The sequence below is a fragment of the Ambystoma mexicanum genome, chromosome 10 (assembly GCF_040938575.1).
Source record: "Ambystoma mexicanum isolate Mex_15411 chromosome 10, UKY_AmexF1_1, whole genome shotgun sequence".
Taxonomy (NCBI): Eukaryota; Metazoa; Chordata; class Amphibia; order Caudata; family Ambystomatidae; genus Ambystoma; species Ambystoma mexicanum.
Genome location: NC_090932.1, coordinates 1,241,946,099 through 1,241,963,379, shown reverse-complemented (window position 1 = coordinate 1,241,963,379; position 17,281 = coordinate 1,241,946,099). Strand labels below are relative to the sequence as shown.

General features: G+C 43.5%; 1 protein-coding gene across 1 annotated transcript in view; it reads right to left on the bottom strand.

Annotated features, from left to right (window-relative positions):
- Positions 1-17,281, bottom strand: part of MED13L (mediator complex subunit 13L) — a 2,324,591-nt gene that overhangs the window by 1,129,758 nt on the left and 1,177,552 nt on the right. The window contains exons 8-9 of the mRNA XM_069619219.1: positions 2,865-3,027; positions 1,830-1,925 (exon numbers count right to left, since the gene is read on the bottom strand). Coding sequence (XP_069475320.1) covers positions 1,830-1,925; positions 2,865-3,027 — 259 coding nt within the window. The remainder of the gene's footprint in view (positions 1-1,829; positions 1,926-2,864; positions 3,028-17,281) is intronic.

The window sequence follows — 17,281 nt, the reverse complement described above, 5'->3', positions numbered from 1 at the left end:
ATGAATATCCCGCGTAAGATCGTCCAGCTTCTCGCACTTCTCCATACCAACACCACCATAAGGGTTCGCTTGACTATGGAGGGGTCCCTTTCCTAGGAGATTGCCACTTTTGTTGGGGTAAAGCAGGGCTATTCACTGGCTCCCACTCTCTTCAACCTGTACGTGTGTGATGTGGAGGGATTGTGGCAGGGTCCTTCCATTGCTTTGGCCAGGTTTTGGGGGGGGGGTGCGGATTGGGATCGAGTGGATGGCTTTTGTGGACAATTTAATACTTATAGATCGTACTCCGCCCCTCTACCCCCCCGGGGCCTTAGGACAAAAATGTCTTTTTCCATTGTGCTGTGGCAAATAATCTCATGCATAATGCGTCTAAATCTCAGGTACTTGTTTCTCTAAAAGAACTAAGGCACAGGCATACAAGTGGGTCACAGGCCAAGAACCTGTGAACCTGGCTCAGGCAATTACTTATCGCGGGTACAAACTTACGAACAGGGTCAGTTTTGAATCCTGGAAAACTAGCCTTGCAGAAAAAGCCTACAAGCTTAAAGCACAACTAAAATTTCTGAAGCAGAAATTGTGCACATTTTCGTTGCTTCCTATTAGGCGCTATTATCTTGCTAAATTTGAGCCCATTCTTTTGTATGATCTTGATCTGTGTACCCATGATATGAGCCAAATCCCTAATATCATACAAGGGATTTGGAAAGAGATATTGGGCTTATCCTTGGCAGTGCCCAATGAGGTTATACGCCATGAGCTCTGTCTAACATCTCTTAAAGCAAGGTATGTGTGGAAACAACTCAGTCCTTTTAGGAAAATAAGTTACCCTCCGGAAAATTCCCTTTATGAAACACTAGGAGTGGTTATGTGTGCTGATTCCGTTCCATCTATGAAAAAGTAGTGTTCTAAAATGAAGTTGGTGTTGCTTTCCCTGGGAGTAACTACAGAAGATCTCACCCAACATCCGGGGATAGTGAAGAAGGCACTCTTTAGGGCTGACTGGGTCCAGACTGTTGAATGTTTAACTTCCTACTCCACCTACAGTGAAAATGGTCAATTTGTGCATGCGAGGGAATATATTTCCCTGTTCCAAGGGAAGAACGAGCTATATGCACTTTAGGCTCAAGCAGATGCCGACCCTTGAAGGGTCCAAACATTGGAACAATCACCCCAAGTTAGAGCCTGGGCTATCCGAGAGTCAATGTAGCTTGTGTGGGGCTAAAGATTCTTTGGAGGCATTGAGGCATTTAGTTCTTACTTGTCCTTACTTTGAGGCTATGCGTCTCGAGAGTTTTAAGGATAAGTTTGATAAAAACTTGGAGTCTTCAGTTAATCTCCTTTGGAGTGGAGATATGTGGGGGACCAATAACTCCCTGGTTCTGGCCCTTAATACATTTCTGCAAGGTTTTTTTCATTGGATGCAATGAATGTGACTGTATTCCGATTGACCTGTGATACTGATGTAGAAGACCAAATGTATCTCCCTTTGTATGTGGTTTAAGATATTTTAGATGGTACTGTGCTATGTGGAATTGGATATATTTGTTGTATTTTTAAAGAATGTGAATTGATTAATTTTTCTCTTTTAAAAATCACTTTAAAATAAGTTTTGTATTTGTTGCGTAAGTTTTTCTGTAAACTATAAACGCAACAGTAAAAAAAAAAATCCCTACCAAAAGGCCAGCTACCATAATATTGTTTCAGTAATTACAAATGCAAGGCACACATTATTAAAATGGATAGAAAAAAAGGTTTCATAACATAGCACAACATAACAATGGGAAGACATGTTTTGTTTGAAATAACTAGCAAAGCAAACATCTGTTTACCTGGCACATGAACAGCAAGCTCTTTGGGCAGGATCCACAAATTCCCAGGATGAATTGCTACCGGGAGATTCATCGTCATGGCTTGGAGTACTTATTCTGTAGAAACAAGTGGCATATTTGAACATACATGTAAAAAAGCTAACTGGTGGGTTAGCCCTCAGGGACATTTGCAGCCATTTCTAACCACATATACTGGAATTGTCTGAAAGAAGAAACACTATTTTTCCTGGTATTCTGGGAATTATTTCTTTATGGTTTGTTAAAAACATTGTTATAAAATTCTGGGAATTATAATAAGGGGAAAACAACCAAACAGAATGACATTTTAGTAATCAAGTTTTCTTTACAAAATGGTATCTTAAACTAACAGCAACAAATCTGGCAAAAACAAATATACACTGGTTGCAAATGTCTACATTGTTTTTATATAGCAAAAAGTAAAGTGTATCATATCCAAAAGCAAACATTTTTGTTCATGATTCTATTAGAAAGATGCAAACAATGTTTGATGAACTTGGTTACACTGCTGCAGGAGGAAAAAAACATAGAAAACATTGTATGTACTGTAGTGGCTCGAGCAGTGGCAACACAAACACTGCATCTCAAAAGCATGAATCTGGGCGTATGTCAATCCACAAAGTGTACACACTTTATATCACAATTTATCAAATTAACATCTGAGCAGAGTGCATTACACTCCCTTGTCCTATCCAAATTTCAATAAGATAATGGAGTCATGGGTGGTGAGGAATTTCATATGAAGGAATAAAGTAAATTTTACTCAGGTTAAATGCAGAGAAACTACGTTTAGTAAACAGCAATAGCCCAAAGAGGAAAAAGATGGCCACTAACACTTGGATAATTAATACATATTGTCACACCTGTACTGTAACCAGGGTAAGAACAATTCATGCTACATAAAAGAATGACCAAATTATTTAGGTAGTTAATTTTCTCCTCACCCGCTACAACATCTTTCCATAAAAAAATGTTACCTCCTGCTGTAAACGAAATTCCGGGGATTAAATAACTTACTTGGAGTGCCGTCTGTGAATGATGCATTCTTTCCAGACTCTATGGACCATGTGACTATGGACTTTCTGAAGAGTCTTTTGAGTTCTCTTTGGACTTTGGACTGTATCTGTACCCTCCTGGACTAGTAGGTGGCTGTTAACAGGAGGTGCTGCTCCACTGTCACCTGAAAAACAAAGTCCGCTCTCATATTATAGTTATTTTTCATGATATGCTTTGCCATCAATTAGACTGGTGGGATTCATAACAAGTGAATGGCACAAGGGAGTGTCCACTTTACTATTAGTGTGTATGGGTTGATTTGAATTTGTGATCAGGTTCCACTAGTAAAGCTAAAACCAACATCATGGCTGAGGGTCACGAGCATATTTTCTGTTCCAATCACGTCTGTATCAATAATGAAACTGCAAGCCAAAAGTACATGAATTGCTCCATTTAATAGATGGTGCACTGTGGATTGCAGAATCAAATCAAAACAAGATAAATTGATTAAACAATTGTTTCTATCTCCAATGAAGGACGTTATAGGCTTCATCAATTAGACAAAATTAGGGTAGAATTTATTGAAATTGCAGATAAGGAACTAAAGCAGCAAAAATGCTTTTGTTGGCGAGATCCACAAATTTAAATTCTGGTTAGCAGGACCCAGAGTCAATACCTCGAAGGGAAAAATGTCAGAAAAGCCTGATCTGGTGGGCCATGAATTAAGGCCTAATCTCAGAAACCTTAAAACAAATGTCAATCTCACAAGACCATGTATAGTTTTCTGCACGGTTGTTCGCGTATGGTGGATTTGGAACTAGGAATAACACCACAAACGCCCGCCAGAGTTGTGGGTAAAATGGCAATTCCTTGTAGTTATGTAAACAATGAAAAGTCAAAATGAGGTCTCCTCGCTGCAAAAACAAAAATGTAACATGTTTGAAAGCATTTTTGATATCTTCTTGCGCCACTCAACTGGTGAAGGGAGGTTAGGTGGTGTGTGGGACAGATGGGTAATTCACCTGGTGAACAGTTTCAGTTTTCCTCAAAGTGATATTGCAGACAGAAAATGATATATCCTTTAAGGGTTTAAGTGCATCAGAAGCTACTGGCAACCTACGGAAAAGGATAGCCTATAGATAGACATGGTAGAACTACTGTAGTTACAAACTATCTGCTTTGGGTGCGGTTCTGAACCACATAATCTGAACACTTGCATTAAAATATCAAGGAGGTATGTGGGTCCAGGATGTCAGGTGCTATGCTCATCTGGTGAGATGTCAGCTATTAGAAGGAAAGGTTGTCTGCTTCCCTGCTTGAACAAGTTTAGAACAGCACTTGTATCATTAAGGCTGGCCCAATGGAGCTGCCAGCCTCCTTGTAGCCTCATCACATATGGTGTAAACGCTCCTAACATCTTTACCAAACTCGCCAGCTGCAACCAGGGTAATAACTACAGATAACATCAAAGTCCACAAGAGGATAAAGTGAAATATCCTCTGTCCTAATCTATTTAATATTCTGCTCCAAAGGACTTGCTACAGGACAAACATTAAGCAATATTTGTAACAAATTAATTTATTCTTAAATATATTCAATCTCAAATTCCAAAATGTTACTTCATAAGAGACATATTTGACAAAAAAGTAGATTAGTCAACACAAAGTCCCAAGTTAAACCATTCAAACATACACGCTTCCTCCATTTGTACACCATTCAATATTCTGTGAAGACATCAAGAAAGCAATTATGCATACTTAAGTTATCAAACAGTCGAAGATGTTTTGCTCTATTGTAAAACAGATCTAGCCAAACTGCAGCGACTAGCACTGGCAGAGGAGCTCATGTCGTCATGCGGCGTCTAAAATAATTCCTGGTGACAGCTCTGGTGAAAAAGATTAGTTTTTTTTTCAACTCCTAAAATAACAGCCAAAGAGGCAGAGCAACCAAGTACAAGTTCATTTAACACCATGTCCCAAGAAAAATCTACAGCAGATCATTCACTTCACACATCGGTCATGTTAAATTGTCTTTCATGACCGGGTCAGGGACTGGGCCCTTTAAAAAAAAAAAAAGGGCGGGGCGGGGGGCAGCTACTACACCCACTCTCCCATGTGCACCATGAATGTGTTGAGCGATACCCTTTCTATCACCCAGTGCCTTCCCATACTGGTTCTGGGCAGAGTCCGCTCTTCTCTTTTACAGGACCACAAGACCAAGAGGCATTGCAACAGCGGCAAAACAACCGGTTGAACAGAATAGGAGTAACGATGCAACTAACATGGACTATGAATCTTCCCCACAATCAGTCAGCATTCAGTGCCCCAGGAAGACCATTACCTCAATGCAGCCAAAGGAAAAACAAATTTACAGACCCACAGAATGGCAGCAAAGCAGCAGGAAATGTATCAGAGATTGTTACCAAACAGTGCAGAAGGCAATCTTCATTAACTTTACTGATTTGTTACTTTTTCAACATGTTTAAGTGCCTTAGAGTGTTGAAATCCTCTGAATACTTAGAAGGGCCTATTCTGAAGTCGAGTCCCAACCAGTATGGCTATAGATGTGTTCCCTCATGGCATAGAGTTGCTGCCATCCTTGGAAGGACTTCCTTGACAACTCTGATACGGAACTGGTAACTGAATACATATATTGTAAAACAGACTGTGTGCTGCCCATGATTGGAATAAGAAAGTATGCATCCTGGAAAACCACAAAAGTCATGAAGTAATCCAGTGGCAACATCTCCACAGATAGCAACCCGTCGGGAGAGGAGTCTAGCAGCCTCCCAGCCAATCAGGAACCATGGAACGGGCAGGGGGTTGGGGGGAGAGGAGGTTTACCTCATGATAAAGCCTGCTTTCCAAGCCTTCTCAGAAGCGGGATGCCGTCCTCTTCCCTGCCGGGCTGCAGTTAGTGCTCACCTGTACCCCCCCCCCCTTCCCACCACCCCCGATTTCACCTTCCTCGAGCCCATCTCACTTACCACACCCCTCTCTTCCCTTACCTGTAAACTGCGTGGTTCCTTGGTTTTCCCGACGCTTGCCTCACTGCACCAATGGCCACCATGGAATGGGAGAAAGGACGTGTAGTTCCCTTCTCTCTTGTCCATAGCAGTCATCTCCGTTTGTAGATTTTTTTTTAAAGTTTAGAAACATCAACATTGCTGTTTCTCAACTTAAAAAAAAAATAAGCATCCCGGAATACATGGCAGAAGGCCAACATTAATAAACCCCTCTGGGTGTGGAGCCTTTACTGGGTCTGGTAAATCAGGGGGCCAACATTAAGGCCTTTCCTTCGCTCTGGCCTATAATTGGCACAGGGCCCCCACAGGTCATGGTTTATGAAGCAGGGCTCCATTTGCCAAATTGATTGAGATTCTAAAGTTATATAACTGGTCTGAGCCCACAGTTCTTTTTGATACTTCAAAGTATGTTGCAGCACCCACTATGGCATGGAATTTGGAAGAGCCTATGCATCTTCTGAAGAATATCCGTAGAATTTGGCAAATCTTGAGTAACCTTGTTGAATGATCTCAAGAGTGCTGGGCTTTGTGTTCCGAGTTTGCAAAGGGACAAGCCGTACCTCGTAATGTGGATGAATACTCCTTGACAGGAAGGAGCAGATCGCCCCTTCTAAAAGTCAAACATTCAACGAAAAATCACAAGCAGCCTTCACTGCAAAATCACAGAGGAATAATTTTTTGGTGAGGTGGTATTGTAGGATTTGGATTCGACAGACTTCAAAGGTGTAAAAAGCTTGGTTAGTTGGTACAATCTAGTGCAGGGATTTAGAAATTGACTGGAGAGATTCTACAATTGCTCCCCTGTTTTATGTCTGGTGAAGGAGCCCCTCTATTGCCATCAAGGTGGAGGGGGTGGACAGGCAAGGACTTTTTTTTCCTAGAATATTTACAAAATGTATTTCTTCAATGCCAAACTATTTGAATATAGTTGCAGGTAATTCAAATAGCAAGATATCTGAGAGATCAATGCTTTCTGGAACATAAAGCTGGCAGACCTAACTAGATAGATGAAAGACAGCTTAGGAAAGGAACAGCTTGTCAGAGGACCTCGAGAATACTAAGCACACTGCAGTGGCAGAGAAGGAGGAAATAAATCCTAGTCAGCTGGAGAGGTGCAGTGACCAAGGTGGAAACGAAAAGCACAAAGACTGAACACAGTTTGACCCAGGCTAGAGAGACTTGCGAACTTGCTTCAAAGGAATGGCACACGAAAGCCTTCTGCTGCTGTTGTTGATGGTGCAGATAGCCATGCCACAGCAGGAGAAGCCCAGTTGAGGGTAAAAGGAAGGGGATAAGATTGTGTGGTCTGGCAAACTAAGACGAACCTGCAGAGTTGTATCTATAGGTACGGGAGAGAAATCATGAATGTGTCTCAGACACCAAAACCATATGAAGCAGTAAGGCTGAGAGGAGAAATGGAGAAGGAAAGAAAAAGGAGGACCAACGTGGGGAGGTGGGCAGGGAACATGAAAGACAAAGCAGTTGAGGAGTTAAGAGGCAGGACAGAGTGGTTCAGCCACAACAAGACTTTCAATTAAGGATGCCATTTGAGGTGGAAGGAGGAGACAATCTGGGTGCATGATTTAAGATGTGGTCTGTATCGTTGGCATAAAAAAATTATACTGAAAACAGAAAAATGGTATTCATTTTTTTCATGTTGGTAGACTACAGTCAAGGTCCTAGCTGAAATCTAAGGAGCTAAACTAGTAATTTTAGGTTCACTTCCAAGGACAAATTAAACAAGCAATTTCTAGTCTAAGAAGTAACTCGTTTATGTGGCACAGCAGTGGATTAAGAGGCAGTACCAGCCCAAGTTGAAAAGAACTGCCAGTCATTAATTTCAGATGCACATTTAAGTAACACCAAGCCAAAAGAGAACTGAAGCAAGTTACTTAGGTCATATACTGTGGAGGAAAACCAATCAAGTCTAAAGAGAACTGAATAAAGTAATTTGTCAAGTCTACTGGAAGAGAAGGCTCAAGAATGCCAGTCTTTAAATCAAAGAACTGGAAGTGAAGGGATATTCATGAATCATGCTATTAATTGTGGGCCAGATGCCAAACCCAGAGCTGAGAAAGAAGGACCATCATTCAGAAATCAATTATTTGAACAAAAGGAAAACGATGAGTCTGTTTCTACTAAACCAGAGCATTAATTTTTATTCAGAAATTCTCTCAATACAGAGGCCATTTGCCTCGCAAGGCATACTTTCATATTTAGAGAACTAAATTAATTGCTCTGGCAGTAGTCCGGTGGTAGTTGCTGCAAAGTAGGTTCTTTTCCTTTGGAATGCCAAAAAGGAAAAAACTATGCTGGCGCATTTGAGGAAAGTTAGAACTGAGATGTTAAAGTCCAGTTCATCAAGATCACAATAAAATGATAGACAGATCTCTCAGTATAGAGGTTGTTCCATCCAAATAAATGTCCCTTAGGAAGTCAGTTGGAGGAAGTTTTTGGTATGTGGTGAGATTTTTTCCCCTTTCTATGAAGCCTGAGGGGTTTTCGAGCAGCCATTGGCTTGATCCTTTTTATACTTCCTATGGTGTTTGAAAGATGGTCCATTTTGGAAGATAACTAATACTACAGTGAGTAGAGAGGGATTTGAAGTCTTCTTGACCTTATGTAAGCTGGTCACAGCTAAGAAGGGTTAACCTATTTTATGGCCTGAGGAAGGCTTTGGTACCAATGTTAGGTTTGGGATCTTATGAGGTGGCCTGCTCTTCTCCGGAGAATGACTGTCTAGCCAGGGCAGGACACTATTTCAGAGTATTTTGTACCATAAGCACCCGATCGCCCCCCATCCCCAATGACTACGTGCCAAAGCAGGGTTCATGCCTACGAGTACATTTGTAATTTCATCAGATTTTATGAGATTCTCCTGTTCCACAGGTGCATGGTCCAAAAAGGAGGTACAAACATGTAATGATTTTCTTAACTTGCTTGCCACAGAGTGCTTACCTATACCCAAAAATGGTTGGAAATGCACACCTGGGGCTTTGGCAGATTGTACGGCAGAGAATGTTCCCGATGCAAAGCTTTGGAGAGAGATGAATCCCTGCACTGAGTGCAAGAGAAAGCAGTATCCCTGAGCACATGACAAGTTTATTATTACATTGTAATATCATTCTGTTTAAACCCTTACAGCATCTAAGAACGAATTGTGCGAATGATTTACATTCAGTTTCATCAATAACTTATCTACATAGCTTTTTCCACAATAACAAGCATTCATACTTGCAAGACCATGCCTTTTTACACGCCTAAACAGAAACACACCAAGAATGCTCTATTTTTGTTTGCCATTTATGTATATTTACCATCTTGAAGAGATAATATACGAGCATTGAAAGTGCATGCATATTTGTGTTGAATTTAGTCAAAGCACGCCACCCCTATCCTGTTCACTTGCAGATAAATATTTTTTTAAAAAATCAACCTACAACCAATCAATGTTGATTTCATCTTCACGCTGATAAGCAGATTTTTCTGCCATTTCAGTCCTTCAATAATTCTGTTCTTTCAGTGCTTGAACGCTGTCTCTCTGCTGTAAAATCCTCAATGCCTGCCGGTTTCCCTTCTAATCCAGAACCCCTGAAATACTATTCTTTCCCGTTTCTTTTAAGATCTCTGCTTTCATCTCTTTCTTCCCACTCCAGCTTCCTATTTCTCATCAGGCTCGAAATGTGGGAATCGTACTGACTTTCATTACAGGCTCAGATTACAACCCTTGTTCAACCCTGTTACCATCATTTTTTAACATAAAATAATTTGCTTACCTCCCCCTGCACTTAAACCTTGCTTCAAACTCTTGTTCTATCCAGTCTTCACTAATGTTGCACCCTCTATGTAGGTCTCTCAAGCTATGCTGCTCTTCCCTTATGCTCCACTATATACTTAGGATTTTTTTTTTGTCTTCCCTTTTCTGCTCAAGTCCTCTCTTATCTTGCTCGACTCCATTTGTTACCCATTCAGCAGCGCTTTGAATATTGGTTTCTTGGCCTAATTTTAAAAGCATTCATGCTTGTGTGCCTTCTTATCTCTCTTCTCAGGACGCTGTCTATCAACTCACTTGAAACCTCTGCTCTGCTTCACAGTTCCTTCTGCCTTCACCTGATCCTCCCTGCGCTGCCTCGCGTTTTCATGCTTTTCTATTTCTTGCTCCTAAACTTTGGAATTCTTTATGCTTAGACATTCATGTCAGTCTTCTTTTCATCTGTTAATTTTCTAATGTACCAGTATTCTTTCTTTTATCGAAAATGTGCTTTATAAGCACAATCAATGTATACATAATAAATCTGTGTTTCGACAACATCAGTATTCACTACTACTTCTGGGAAGACATGAGACATATGGGAGCTGTATGTTCCACACTTGTGATTGCCACAGGCAACGCAAGTTATGCTCCTCTCCTCTTGAATACTTTCCATCAGGGGGGCTTCTCTCCTGCCACTCTAGGTTGATGCGAAAGTGGTAAAACAAATGCAGATAATGGTTTTCTATTACAATTGCTACTCTTTGGCTTAGAAAATACTTGTTTGGGTCTTTTACAGCTATTGCCCCTTTCCCTCTTGGGCAATATGGGTTATATTCAGCTTGTTGCGAAATTGCCCTCTCTTGACTTTGGTAATGATAGTTCTTGCCAACTTGATTTAGTATTGCCCTCTCTTGGCTTTGTCGATTTTGGCTCTTGTTCACTTCTTTGACTATTGCCCTCTTTTGCCAATTGCTTAGCTCTTTATACATTCGTCTATTCCCAAAAATCTGACACTTTAGCTTCTTTATGTCAGTTTGGTATTCAAAGTTATCACTAATGGCCAGCGGGCAATTACAGAGTGTTCTGAGGTTACACAGTAGCAGAAAACTCAATGGTGCTCCATACGCGTCCCCTCGCTCTACTGCCACAGTGACTTCTGCTTCCTCCGCTTCCTCCGCTTCCTTCTACACGGCAGACTGATCATTTTCACGCCCCACGCTAGTCTGAAGAGGAGCGCTCCCCGCTCCAGGGACACTCCGGTGCTCACCTGCCACCGGAGCCCAACTTACAATGGGGAAAGCTTTTCAAATTAACTCTTCCCGCTGCGCACCATCTGCATACAAGCACTTCAAAGGTAGAGACCCTCTCGGAACCAGCATCCACTCTGCAAATAGCACAGGCTCCAGCATCTATGCTTTCCTTCAACCTCTACTGCCACTGCACCTCCTGCATTTCCTAATGTCCTGCAGCTGAGGGGGGCCTTTATACTTCCCAGTCCTGCCCAGGTGTGGGTCATTAGCACCACTAGGCTGCACCTTGCAATCTAGTGCCTCTGCATCCCTCTTCCTTGTCCCAGTACTTTGGGCATTGTGGGACTTGAAGTTCCCAATGTTCAAGTTACATTTTCCTTCACAGTTTCATTTTACAGTAGGCCATTAAGATAGTAGGGTCTCTGGGAAAGTTAGTAAAGGCGTTTTCCTTTTCCTCCCGACATGATTCCCGCCTCATGTGATCCTCCGACAGAACACTACCCCCAAGGTAAGGATCAGGAAGTGTCTGCTTTTCCCTGGCCACATGAGAAGGGTTTTTCTGGAGGAATAATCTCTGATTCATCACAAGTGTCTCTTCAAAGTTAAACCGTGGAATATTAAATATGTGGAAAAAAGGGTTAAACAACGGCATATTTGACCACCCCAAAAAATTAAAGCAGGCTAAAAGTTTTGAAAACCAGACAGTGTCAAATAGGTCCACAGGCAGATTTAGTGATCCATCATAGAGGTATTAGAATAGGTTCTTGCTTCTTTCAGAAACAATAAAGCCCTGTGGTATAGCTCTGCCTCGCTTGGCATCTGCACATCAGGAACAGTGTCAGCTTCTTCGTTCAGCATGATATATTGTCTGAAACCAAGTTAATCTAATCCCCACCCATTTCTTTGCCAGCCAATACAGATTTGGTGCAGCCAATGTCTTAATCACTACTGATTTAGGGTATTTGCACATCGACCTAGCTATGAGAAGCAATGAAGCGCTTTACAATTCTTTTCGGGGAGATGGGGTGAGTGCACCAGATCACAAGGAATCAAAATAATGGAGCGGGAGGTAACAGGGGAAGGGAAGGACAGGCAATTTGCCAGCAAGGGATTGTGACGAATCGTAGGTATTTGTCCCTTCTCCCCAATGGGGAGACTCCCGAGTGAGGCTAGGGAGGTGAGCCCGCTCCTCAAGAATCTTCCCCCCTAGGGGTCCAGGCAAGTGGGACCTCATCAAGAGAGACACCACCTTTGGTGGCAAGGACTCCCATCCCCTGTGAGGAACTCCCCAATTCAACTGCCATATCTGCATATGGGACAATCTTGTATGAAGAATAGTATGGCAACTTTATGTTTAGCTGAAGACAATGTGGAAAGAAACATGTAGAAATAGAAATTAACATGTCGCTTTAACCAGCGATGTGTATTTAAGTGGGTTGAGTCAGAGCAGAAGGAGAGTGCTAGGCGCAAGGAAAGTCCTCTGACATCGCACCGTGTGAAGGTGGGGTCAAGGCAGGCCGCAGAGCCCATGACTCAACAAGCCTGAGAAATACAGGAGGAGATGACAGAAACCCGGTGTATGCAACCGCAAAGGAAGTGGTACGAGAAGGAAAATAGGGAAGTACCACCTGGTAGTGGTGTGACCATGCTTGCAGAGTGTTGTGTAGAATGCCAGAGGAACAACAGTGAGAAAACAGACACAGGAAGCCTGAATAACGTCTGATCGCCAGTGTCTGTAGAAGGCAGGCACCCGATGAGGAACTGAGAACAGGAATCCATTAAATACGTGAAAAAACTCATCCCACTGATAAGGATAAGAGTCCTGAGGATGAAATAGCATTGGAGAAAGCCGTTTATGAGGGATGTGAGCAATATATAAAAGAATTAACCAACACACGTGGGGGGGGGGGGCACAAGACTGGGAACTAAAACCCTGTGAGGTAGGGCATCCACCCTATATCTGCAGAGTTGAAGGCTGGCGAAAGCACAATCCAGAAACACAATGAGAAAGACTAGATAAAGCTTACCAGTGAACAAGATAAAAGAGCAGTCAGCCTCAGAGAGAGAATCCCTGGCAAAGAAAGCCTAAAAGGTAATCAAGGCAAACAATTTAGGAAAGCCAGAGCAAATAGATTGAGAAGAACATATATGTGATGGCAAGAGTTTCAGGAACTACTGGATGCAAACGTACTCCAAAGATAGGGCCACAGAAAGCCCATGAGTCATTTTGAAGAACTACAAGAGTTGAGATTCACATGTTCTTGCATATTGTGCAATTCTAGATCAACAGATCAACTTTGAACAGGTTTCATCCATTGCTCAAGGATGAACTTCTTTATCAACAATGATTTTACATTTTATTTAAATCCGAACCTGCAGTATGAATTGAATTATTTCCAAACAGCACAGTGTTTTAAAAAATATAACAGCATACTTGTGAAAATGACAGCAATGAGTGAAATTGATTAATACAAACAAAATATTTCTAAATTAATTAAAACAATCCAACACCTTGCAAGATATCTTGGGTGTAGTCTGTGAGAACCAGGATCCAAAGTTGGTGTTTATTCTGTGTACATAACAATAACAATATGTGTTTGGCAAAGCGTGAGTGAAAGAACAAAATCCATTTTGAACTCAAGAATTTTACAATAGCCATGCACATCCATTGTTTGGCAACTCCCAGGTTTCAAAAGGTTTCAAAGCAATAGCAAATATATAACGGTTAAGGCCACGTAACTTGTCTTGGTTTATAATACGTCGAACGCAGGCTTATGTAATAGGACAAATATTACATGCCAGTAATAGTCTTTCTGTAATTTGTATCTGTTTGGAATCACATGCTATGCAAAGGCTGCAAACTAGTGGTTGGTGCATAGTATTACATATGATTTTTTCAGATTCCAAAAAGTGGGCATTGACAAAGGTTCCTGTAAAACTATCCCTACCCTACGGTTACCCTGCACACGTGGTCTTACTCAGATTGTTTGTTTTCTGACATGTGAAGTATGTTTTCTTCATTCCTCTTCTGTTCTGGCGTGGTGGAGAGCAGGTGGGCATATGTGATTCTAAGCCGATACAAAGTACAGAAAAACAAGTTACTTTCTTACCTGGTAAAGTTCTTTCGATGGGATGGTCAGACGACGTATTCCATATCTATGACAGTAATCGCCACAGCTGTGCTGCTTCGGAAAATCTTTTGGCGTCTGCATCCTGCGTCAATGACGTCGATACGCTGTCCTCGAGGGCCTCCGTCGAGCAGACGTCACCAGATGTTATACGTAGGACGCACAATGCCCGTAGCCTCCGTTATAATTTTTTCCCCAGAACGTGTGGCACCAATCTTCTGCCAGTATGACCACAGAAAGCCTTGCGGAAACGTAAGCTACAATCAAATAAGAAATTCTGTAGCGGGGCAGGTAGGGAGGGAGCTATATGGAATACGTCGGACCATCTCATCGATAGAATGTTACCAGGTAAGAAAGTACTTTGTTCTTCGTGAGGAATGGGTCCTCCGACGTATTCCATATCTATGACAGACTCCCAAAGCAGTACCAACGTATGGAGGAGGGAAAAGAATTTAGAATATTGAAATTTAGAATGCCCAATTAAATTGCAGAGTAAAGGACAGCCTTGGCAAAGTCCAGATCCTGCCCATGGATAGAATCTAGGGAGTAGTGTCTTACAAAAGTATGGACCGAAGCCCATGTGGCTGCTTCACAGATGTTACGAATAGGAACACGCCTCTGCAGGGCAGTAGAAGCAGCCATACCCCTAGTAGAATGGGCCTGTAAGCCTACCGGAGGGTCCTTACCCGCCAAGCGGTAACATTCAGAAATTGACAAGATAATCGATCTAGACAAAGTCTGCTTAGTAACAGCTTGTCCCAAACGCCTTCCAGCGTAACCTATAAAGAGCTGATTGTCCACTCTGACCCGGGACATGCGTGAAATGTAGAAACAAAGCCTACGGAGCCTCTCCTCTTCCTTACCAGTATGCAGAGGAGGATAAAAGCCGGAAGAATAATCTTCTGGCATAAATGAAAAATTCCGAGATAACCTTCGGAAGAAAGGAAGGACAAACTCTAAGGACAAACCTGTCCTTATGAAACACCGTGAAGGGTGGCTTAACAGAAAGTGCCAGCAACTCATTCTGCGAGCAGAAGTGACTGCAACTAAAAACACAGTTTTAAGGGTTAACAGTCTCAAAGGACAAGAATGTAAAGGCTCAAATGGAGCATCCATAAGGAATTTTAGAACAAGGTTCATATTCAAACTGGGCACCTGGAAAGGTGACAGCGGAAACATTAGTGAGCCCGTTGAGAAACTGAGAAATTAGAAAATTTGGAAATTAGGAATCTTTAAATAAGAACACTCCTCAGACGAGCGCTTAAATATGGACAGCACCGCCAGGTAACCTTCAATGGTACCCACTTGCAGCCCCTTGTGGGCTAACAAAAGCAAAAAAGAGAACCACAGGAATGCCACATGAAAAAGGATCCACATTCTTAACTCTGCACCAGTCGCAGAACTTTCTCCAATGGCAACGGTACAGGGACTCGGTTGCAGGCCATCTGGCCCAAAGCAACACCTCCATCACGTCTTCAGGGAGGTCCCAATCCTTATACCGCAACCTTTCAGAAGCCAAGCGTGAAGGTTGAGGGATCTGACCTCTGGATGGAGAACCTGACCCCCCCCTCCCGTGAGAGCAGATCGTCTCGGTAGGGAAGACAACGTGGAGGGCAGATGGACATGTCGAGAAGGTCTGGGTACCACGTTCTTCGGGCCCATGCCTGAGCAATGAGGATCATCCGGGAACCGAACCTCCGTAACCTCCGCAGCACTTGCGGGATGACGGGGACTGGAGGAAATGCGTACAGGAGTGGGAAGGACCACTCCACCACAAACGCGTCCCCTAAGGCTCCTCTTGGAGGAAATTCCCGCAAGCACAACTTTTCGCACTTCCGGTTGACATTGGAGGCGAAAAGATCCACTTGTGGGGTCCCCCAAAGGGCGAAGATCTCCAGGAGAATCTCCTGAGCCAGCTCCCACTCGTGAAAGATCGTGCTCTGCCTGCTCAGAGCATCCGCCGTCTTGTTTTCATCTCTGGCCAGATGCACTGACGAGATCGAAATTTCCTGCTGGATGGCCCAGAACCAGAGATGCATCGCCTCCCTGCACAGAGGAAGTGACCGTGCCCCCCCCCTCCCTTTTTGTTGAGGTAGTGCATGGCCACTGTGTTGTCCGTCAGAATCAGGAATTCTTCCCTCGCACAGTCTGCAGAAAAGCCTTCAGGGCAAACCCGACGGCCCTCAGCTCCAACAGATTGATATGGAGTCTGGACTCCGACGGAGACCAACGACCGCTGACTGTCAACTCATTGGCATGAGCTCCCCATCCCGTGAGGAACGAGTCCATCACGATCGTCACCTCCGGCCAGGGCAGCCAAAATGGAGGCCCCTCGCCAGATTGCCTTCGACGGCCCACCATACGAGGTCCTGGGCGACAGAGGGCAGCACCTGAACGGGGTCCGACATCCTGCCGGAGGACTGTGACCACTGCATCTTGAGGGCCCATTGCAGTGATCTCATCCGCAACCTGGCCTCTGGCACCAGAAGAATGCAGGATGCCATGAGGCTGAGCAACCTCAAGAACTCGAACGCAGGGAGAATCTGGGCATGTTGAAACTTGTGCACCATCTGCAGAATGTGATGAGCCCTCACCTGGGGAGGGAACACTGCCCCAGGGACATGTCGAGGACTGCTCCGATGTACTGGAGCCACTGAGTTGGCATCAAGTGGGACTTCTTTAAGTTGAGGGAGAAGCCCAGCTTGTGAAGGGAGTGGCAGGTGACGGACAGATGATCCAAGACTTGCTCGGGAGAGCGCGCCCTGATCAACCAACCTTCCAGGTAGGGGTAGACGTGAATTCCCCCCCCTTTCCTGAGATACGCTGCCACCGCCACCATGAGCTTGGTGAAAACCCTCGGGGCAGAGGTCAATCCGAACGGCAGGACCCAAAATTGAAAGTGCGAGTCGCCAACCGTGAACCTCAGGTACTTCTTGTGCTTGGGATGGATCGGCACATGAAAGTAAGCGTCCTTGAGGTCGAGAGACACCAACCAGTCCTGAAGTTGAAGGGCCTGGAGGACTTGAGAAAGAGTAACCATCTTAAACTTTTCCTTCCTGAGGAGCTTGTTCAAACCGCGCAAGCCCATGATGGGTCTCAATCCCCCGACTTTCTTCGAAATCAAAAAATAAGGGGAATACCATCCCTTGTTCCTCTCCGCTACAGCCACCAGTTCTATGGCGCCTTTCTCCAGCAGTGATTGTATTTCCTGCGCAAGGAGCGGATCCGGACTCTTCAAAGAGATTCCCAGGTCGATTGTCGTGAGGCCTCTGCCGGAAAGG